Below are 8,878 nucleotides of genomic sequence, written 5' to 3'. Positions count from 1 at the left end.
AGTCTGGTTCACGCTTGTCCACTGAACATGGAACTTAATAATTGGGAGATTGTCAAGCTGCATTTCATTTTTAATTCAAATTTTAAGTAATTTTCTTGTAATGTCAGTCTTATTGCTCTGCCCAAGGCTTTAAGATTTATTTATTTGAATAAGGGCTCATGTATTTCCTTTTAATTATTAAATAAAATCCATTCATTCTTCTTTCATCTCTTTCCTTTCTCCTTAATCTCAAAAATGCATTCACTCATCTTTCACCTCTTACCTCTTCCTTTCTCCTTAATCTCAATCTTATCCTAACTTTAAAGGATGCGAAAAAAAAATGTGCTTGAAAGTGATAATGCTAGTGTTGCATCAAATAATTTTGATTGTGCAGTTAATCAGACTTGTGAGGAAATGGAAAACGATTGCTTTAAATACTAAATATATGTTGATAACATCAATGCTTTTCTTAATGTTTTGTCACCACCTTGGCCATTTTCAATGTGGGAAATGGATGTTATTGGCCCTATTGAGCCGAAAGCGTCAAATGGGCATCGCTTCATTTTGGTTGCTATTGACTATTTCACCAAATGGGTTGGTTGAAGTCGCTTCATATGCCCATGTGACTCAAAATGTGGTTGCAAAGTTATCAAAAAGAAATTAATTTGTCGTTATGGTGTGCCAAACAGAATCATTACTGACAATGGAACCAACTTGAACAACAAGATGATGACATATTTATGTGTTGACTTCAAAATTCAGCATCATAACTCTTCCCCATATCGCCCAAAGATGAACGGGGCAGTTGAAGTAGCAAACAAGAACATCAAGAGGATCATCCAGAAAATGGTGGTGACATGCAAAGATTGGGATGAGATGCTTCCATTTGTTTTACATGAGCAGCAAACAGGAATATCAAGAGGATCATCAACTGGGGCAACCCCATTTTCCTTAGCTTATGGAATGGAAGCAGTCCTTCCAATTGATGTTGAAATTCCATCTTTGAAAGTATTAACGGAAGCCAAATTAGGAGAAGCAGAACGTGTCCAAACCAGTTTGGATCAAATTAAATCTCATTGAGGAGAAAAGGTTAAATGCAAATTTTCATTGCCAATTATACAAAAAAAGATGCTCGTCAGATTGAAAACCTGAAAAGGCGATCTAAGCAAAAGTTAGAGCGACCCGCTAGATTGAAAACTTGAAAGAGCAATCTAGGCAAAAATTAGGGTCAACAACAACAAAAAAAAGGGAGACTCACTAGATTGAAAACCTGAAAGGATAATCTAGGCGAAAGTTAGAGCAGCCCACTGGGTTGAAAACTCAAAAGAGAAATCTAGGCAAAAATTAGGTAAAAAAAAAGAGCTAGTTAGATTGAAAACCTGAAAAGGCGATCTAAGAAAATTCAGAGCGACATGCTAGGTTCAAAACCCGAAAAGCAATCTAGCAGATAAGTATCATGCCAATTTTTGAGGTATCAATTGGGGCAAGCCATGGCAAAGTTGAAAACTGGGGCAAAATGCATTGAATTATCCTCTAAAGTTTATTGGCGAGCAATCAACATTATTGAACTATAGTATTAACATTGTTTATTTGGAAAGTGTCACTCACATAACAGTTACCTCCCATTGCTACCGTTGCATATATTTGTCATTCTTGTCATACAATGACTTCCTTTATAAACACATTTCTTTCTTGAATAAGATTATCCTATTCCCTTGTTGTCAATTCTCCTTGCATTTTTTGATAATATATTGAAAGGAAATGCATGTTACATGTTAAAAAATTCAAGACATTACAAATTATTTTTATGAGTTTTAAAAGTCATAGTATGCTTGATAATTTCTTAATGAATGTTACAAAGTGCAACCAACAGGATAACGCTGTTTCAACTCATAAGTGCTTACAACAACTTAAGGGTAACCCACAGGAAATAGCCAACTATCATTCAAGACAAAAGTATCCAAAGGCCTCACTCATCCATGATCCTTGGCTGTGTGACACGATGAGGAATTTCTAAAAAATAAAGCAAAAGCAAAAACAAAAACGGAAATAAACAAAAGTTTAAGTCTTGAAAGATGTGTCTCATATCATGCATTTTGCATCACATCACATTTCATTTGCATCTCTTGCTTCCTAGAACTTATGACGTAAAGTTTTTAGGCTAAGCACTTACTTCACATTTGACTTTCTATTTAAGTCCAGTACTTACCTGACACAAGTTACAATTTCTTTTGTATAAGCCCAGTATCTACCTGGCACAAGTTGCATTTTCTTTTGTATAAGCCCGGTATCTGCCTGGCACCAATTATATTTTTCTTTTAAAGCCCAGTATCTGTCTGGCACCAGTTATATCTTTCTTTTTAAGCCCAGTATCTGCCTGGCACTAGTTATGTTTTTCTTTTTAAGCCCAGTATCTGCCTGGCACTAGTTATATTTTTCTTTTAAAGCCCAGTATCTACTTTGCACAAGTTATATTTTTCTTTTTAAAGTCCAGTATCTTCCTGGCACCAGTTACATTTTTCTTTTGTATAAGTCCAGTACTTACCTGGCATAAGTTACAATTTATTTTGTATAAGCCCAGTATTTACCTGGCGCGATCCATCGACTAATTCAGCACAAGCATTTGGTCGATCCAATATCAACATTCAATCAACCCAGCACCAGCATTTGATTGAATTGGCTCCAACATTTGGTCGATACAGCACAAACATTTGACCACTCCAGCATTAGCATTTAGTCCATCAACATTCAATCAATCCAGCACCAGAATTTGATTGAATTGGCACCAGCATTTGATTGAATTGGCACCAACAATCGGTCAATACAGCACAAGCATTCGACCACTCCATCAAGCACAAATATTCGATCCATCAACATTCAATCAATCCAGCACCAGCATTTGATTGAATTGGCTCCAAAAATTGGTCAATACAGCACAAGCATTCGACCACTCCATCAAGCACAAGCATTCAACTACTTCAAATAAGCATTCGGTCGATCCAGCACAAGCATTCGACCACTCCATCAAACATTGACATTCGGTTGATCAAGCACAAGCATTCAACCACTTCAACATTGGCATTCGGTTGATCAAGCACAAGCATTCACCTATTTCAGCATAAGCATTCGGTTGATCAAGCATAAGCATTCAACCACTTCAGCATTAATATTCGGTTGATCCAACACCAGCACTTGATGATCCCAACACAACATTCTAGCATTGGACTAGCTTCAAGCAAAAGCATTGAATCTTTCAAAGACTTACTCCATCAACAATAGGAGTTATGTCTTGGGTAGTTGGATAAAATTAATTCACATCTTTATTTATTTCTTATCACAAATGATCTAAATTACCTTATTTAGATTATTTAATAAGAAATAAATAAAGAGGGGCAACTGTGAATAATCAATTTTATCCGGACTTACAAAATTAATGTAATGAAATGAACATCTACTATCAAGAGGAGGAGCTCTCAAAGTATGGAGGTGACAACAGGGAGGTTTGAAGCAAAAAGAAAATGTTGAGTAGCCCAGAACGGGCCGTTCCAAATTCGGAACGGGCTGTTCCTAGTTACAAAAAAACACAGCAACTCTAATTGAGAACGGGCTGTTCCAAAATGGGAACGGGTCGTTCCAAGTCAGTTAAAAGGCCTACATTTCCTTATCTGGAACGGGTCGTTCCGAATTTCAGAACGGGTCGTTGCGCTTTTAGAACGGGTCGTTCCGAGTTTAGAACGGGTCGTTCCAGGTTCTAAATTGACACAAAACGACCATATCCAGAACGGGCCGTTCCGATTTTAGAACGGGCCGTTCTGGAAACTTCTGACGTCTATAAATAGACGTATTGGGCACAGTTTTCAAGCCAGAAAAATTTCGTCCAATACTCTTTAGAGCTCGAATTTTTTTTCTCTCTCTCCTCCCTCTCTTTTGTATATCTTGAGATCTGTGAGACACCTCTGTAGTGTGAAAAGTAGCCAAAAAGCACCTTCTTGATCATCATATTCGAAGATTCATCTCATTTGGTATCATTCTTTTCTTAAATTTTTTTCTTCTTTCTTTTATTTATTTGTTTATTTTATTTTTTTTATTTATTTTTTGTTTATTTATTTATTTAATTTTGTTTATTGTTTGTACATAGTGAATATGATTTTTTGCCTTTAAGATTATTATTTATAAAAATATTTAATATACGACCAATAATAATGTTAAGTGAATAACATTTTTATCTTTAACATTATTAGGTCCTAGGAGTTTAATGACTAGTCATTTGCTAGCTTAAACTCTCCTTAACAAATTTGTTCTTTTCAAAAAAATAAAGATATGTTGCAAACAATAACGTTAATTAAGTAACACTTCTATTTTTAACGTTATTAGAGGGATTTATTGATTAGTCATTTGCTAACTTAAATCCTTATGCAAAATCTATTCCTTTAGATAAAAATATAAAAATATAAACAATTTTTCTTTACGTATACATTATTTTTATGATTAATGATATTAATTGAGTAGCATTTCTACCCTTTAATATCATGTAAATCTTTTATTATCAACAAATAAAGATCAATAACATTTGATTGAATAGCAGTTCTATCTTTCATGTTATTGGAAGGGTTTATTGATTAGCCATTTGCTAACCTAAATCCTTATGATGTTATTTTTTAATTAAAAAAATATACAAAAGAAACATCTCTCATATTTAAAAAAAAAGATATATATATGTATGCACCTTTTTGAGGAATAAAATAAATGTTTATAAATTTATATAATTTTGCGCAATTAATTAAAGGTACTGTTTTTACGGGCGTTGTAGGGTGCTAATACTTTCCCTACACGTAATCGACTCCCGAACCCAACTTTAATTTTTAAAGATTATCTTTTAAAGGGTTTTCCAATGTTTTTCCCTTGAAATAAAATATTGGTGGCGGCTCTATTGAAAAGAAATAGCGTCATCCCGTCGTGATCCCGGTTACGACAAAGTACAAACTCGATACATCAAATTGGAAGCACTTAAAAATCAGTAATTTTGCAAGAAGACTAGGGGGCATAAGACGCCAAAATTGACGATTCAAACACCGAGAGTTCCCCATGCGGAAATGACAACTGTTGGGATACAAGGAATGATCAAGAATGAATGAATCCTTGCTTTTAGGGAATTACAACAAAACCCAATTGAAGAATAAAGGCATTGCAGGACAAAACCCGCTAGGACGAAAACCCGTAAAGGGCGTCCTAGGCAAAAATTAGGGTAAAGAAAAAAGAATCAAAATCCCGATAGGATACATCCTATGCAAAAGTTAGGGATACATAAAAAAAAAGTGATGCCTGCTTGAGTTGAAAATTGAAAGACGGCTTGAGTATTCCCTTTAGAAAGCAAGAATTCATAAAGTCGAAACACCCACATTCAAGCAAGTGGGAATGCTTTCCTAATGTAGTTCAACCAATCGTCAACCATGCCTCTCTAGGGGGCAACCTCGGTTAATCTCTCTGTGAACGAATCACGAACTCGGGGCATGCCCGGGCCTTCGAGCTTTGTTAAAGGGGCACGTGTAAATTGAAAGTACTGTTTTAAATGCCATGACATTCTTTCATTTCTCTTCTCCCTTTAAAATATTCACTCTAGGCTTCATCCATTAACCCTTAATAAACAAGATGTATTTACGACAAAGATGTTACTCAATAATAGCATGGAAAGGATAACAAAGGAACAATCAGGAGTCCAAACATGACTGGGCGTCCCATACAAACGTTGTAAAAATGAAAGCCAGGTAGAAACCCACTAAGGGGGGCTACGCAAAATTAAGGCAAGATCCGCTAGGGGGTCACAATCGAAAAGGGCAACCTAGGCAAAATTAAGGATCAAAAGAAAAATGTATGCTAGGAAATACATCCAAAGTAACCTAGGCAAAAGTTAAGACATTAAAGCAGCATCCCAAGCTGAAAACCAAAAGGCGGCTCAGGAGGGATCATTCAATCAGAGCACAAGCCCAAGTCATCACCCCACTTTCCAAAAAGATTAATACACAACGATAACTTCCTTGTAGTAAATACATTTTGTTTAATAACCCTAAACACCAAAGCCTACCTTGGCCAGCCATTCTTTAAATAAAAAAACCCTTTTGAAAAAAAACACTCATTCTAACAACCCTTCTGAAAAAATACAAACATCCCATTTCTTCTTTTCTCTTGACCCTTATGACATTAAAATGGTACTGAAAAGATACATGGAAAATGCACAGTGAATACTCACAGAGGGAAAGCCGAGATTTCCTCAAACAGAGGTTAGAGACGCTTGACCACACATCGACTGGATATTTAAGGAGCCACTGAAGCTTGGGCTCAAAAGAACATATCCCGACAGTAATCAAGATTGGCATGGATTGATAGAAATCGTCAACATTAACCTTAACACGTACAGGTTAATTTCCCGACAAAAAAATTGAATTTCATATTTAGGAACAAACACATGAGCAAAAACTGCATCTCATGCATATGAGTTAGGGGCATACGGAAGGGCGTTACACAAAAAATAAAAGAATCATTCCTGTCTTGCATTTTCATCGCATCCATGCATCCATGCATTATACTTGCCATGGTCAAAGCGAGTTGTCAGGACAAAGCATTCGTAAAAGCTCAACAATCAAACAAGCAAGCTTATAAGCATGAAGAGGCCATCGCGTCTTGCTCTTCACCAAATGAAGGATAATTCAAAAAATGTCAAGACCGGGAATGACTTCCTAACCAAAGCCAGAAGTGGCTTCCAAAACAATACTCGTCAATAAAGATTCAGCAAATAACATCATCATGAGAATAGATCCCTATACCAATGATGACAATAAAAAAGCAGAAACAACATGAGAAAAAGGAAAGCTTCAAATGTTGAAAAAGCCGAAGCTAAACAAAGAAATGAGAAAAAACCACCACAAGAAAGCGCCTGGAGAGGCATCACAATACTCACCTTGACAAGAACAAACTCTTACCAACCATCCTATAATGAAGGCGCCTGGAGAGGCATCACAATACTCACGTGGCAGGGGCAACACTAGAATCCCTGCCAGCCATCCACTTCTCTGCCCACCCACATCTCCTGCCCATTCACTTAGGGGCAATCTTTCATCCCACAACACCAACAAGAAGACATCAAGTACAAGATCGGTAAGGGTTGCTAGATCCCCAAAACTAGTATAAGATCGGAAAAGGTTGCTAGATCCTCAAAACTAGTACAAGATCAGTAAAGGTTGCTAGATCCTCAAAACTAGTACAAGATCAGTAAGGGTTGTTCGATCCCTAAAACTAGTACAAGATCAGTAAGGGTTGCTAGATCCCTAAAACTAGTACAAGATCAGTAAGGGTTGTTAGATCCCTAAAACTAGTACAAGATCAGTAAGGGTTGCTAGATCCCTAAAACTAGTACAAGATCGGTAAGGGTTGCTAGATCCCTAAAACTAGTACAAGAACGGAAAGGGTTGCTAGATCCCTAAAACTAGTACAAGATCAGTAAGGGTTGCTAGATCCCTAAAACTAGTACAAGATCGGTAAGGGTTGCTAAACCCTAAAACTAGCAGCGGGCCGGCTGAAGCCCTAAATATCAATCCAGCTTGGAGAGGCTGAGCTCAGAATATACTCCCTCTTTAACAAGCTACAAATAAAGAAACACACTACCATGAGACAAGCAGAAGCAGTAGGAAGCATCTACATCATGACCAGAAGCCTAGATGTTTCGGTTTACCATCCTTATCACCCGACGGAGCATATAAACCAACACCCAGCTTCTCTTAGGGACAAGGATATAGGTAAACACCATCTACCCGAAAGAAATGGTGTGGGGGTATCTACACTGCTGAAGTAAAGGAGAAGATTCAGACACAGAAAGTGACATGGGGCATTCACATGGATCTTGAAGCCTAGATGTTTCGGTTTACCATCCTTGACACTCAACAGTGCATACAACCCAACACTTAATTGCTCCAAGGGGCAAGGATATAGGGAACACCGTCTACCCGAAGGAAACAATGTGAAGGTATCTATTGTCAAAATAATAGTGAAGATCTGAGTTTTCACCTCACTATCACAAGAGAAACAATGGAGCTTCTACTCGAAGACTAAAGATCAGGTGTATAGTTTGTCATCCTTAATACCCTATAGAGTATGCAACCCAACACTCAACTGCTCTAAAAGTTAATGATACGAGCAAATACACCTATCCAAGGGAAGCAACGTAGAAGCATCAACACAGAGACGAGAAGAAGACCCGGACGAAATGTCTACGTCTTTACTTGCCTTTGGAAAAGTAACACAGCTATTCCAAAGGACAAGTAAAGAGGGGCAGCTGTAGACACCCAATTTCGTCCGGGAGCGTGCAAACAACGGGACAAGACTTTAGAGGGCCCAAAAGCCCAAACAGGCTGATTTTTAGAAGACTAGAACGGGCTGTTCCAAAAACTGGAACGGGCCGTTCCAAGTTTTTAAAAGGGCCAATAACCCTAATTTGGAACGGGTTGTTCCTATATTGGAACGGGTCGTTCCGAGATTGGAACGGGCTGTTCCAATATTGGAACAGGCTATTCCAAACGTTTCAGTAGAGGGCTAAAACTCTAACTGGAACGGGCCGTTCCTAAACTGGAACGGGCCATTCCAAGTTATAAAAAAAGCCTTAAAATCCCTGTCTGGAACGCTCGTTCCAGTTTATCAAAAGATGTGTTGATTTTATCTCTGGAACGAGCCGTTCCAATTTCAGAACGGGTCTTTCCAATTATAAAATTTACATAGAACGGTTATATCCAGAACGGGCCGTTCCGATTTTGGAACGGGCTGTTCTGGACCCTTTCTGAAGTCTATAAATAGACAGCTTGGGCTCATTTCTCCATACTCCAAAATTTCGTCCAGACTCCTTAGAGCACGA

The 8,878-nt window shown here is 37.6% G+C and overlaps 1 protein-coding gene across 1 annotated transcript; it reads left to right on the top strand.

The window, feature by feature from the left end:
• Positions 1–489: 489 nt before the first annotated feature.
• On the top strand, positions 490–1,059 carry LOC145955152 (uncharacterized). Its single transcript, XM_083069862.1, has 2 exons — positions 490–573; positions 742–1,059. Exons 1-2 carry the CDS (start codon positions 490–492, stop codon positions 1,057–1,059), a joined length of 402 nt encoding a protein of 133 aa, XP_082925988.1.
• The last annotated feature ends 7,819 nt before the right edge of the window (positions 1,060–8,878 follow it).

This window comes from Cajanus cajan, chromosome 1 (genome assembly GCF_000230855.2).
Source record: "Cajanus cajan strain Asha chromosome 1, NIPB_CcT2T_4, whole genome shotgun sequence".
Classification (NCBI taxonomy): domain Eukaryota; kingdom Viridiplantae; phylum Streptophyta; class Magnoliopsida; order Fabales; family Fabaceae; genus Cajanus; species Cajanus cajan.
Note: the sequence above shows the minus strand (reverse complement) of the source record. Positions and strands in the feature narration are given on the sequence as shown.

Bases quoted from the DNA above. Each gene is read 5' to 3' on its own strand.
- LOC145955152 (XM_083069862.1), top strand. From the start codon at position 490: ATGGATGTTATTGGCCCTATTGAGCCGAAAGCGTCAAATGGGCATCGC. The intron at 574-741 runs GTTGGTTGAAGT...TTCAAAATTCAG, and splicing joins TTGACTATTTCACCAAATGG to CATCATAACTCTTCCCCATA.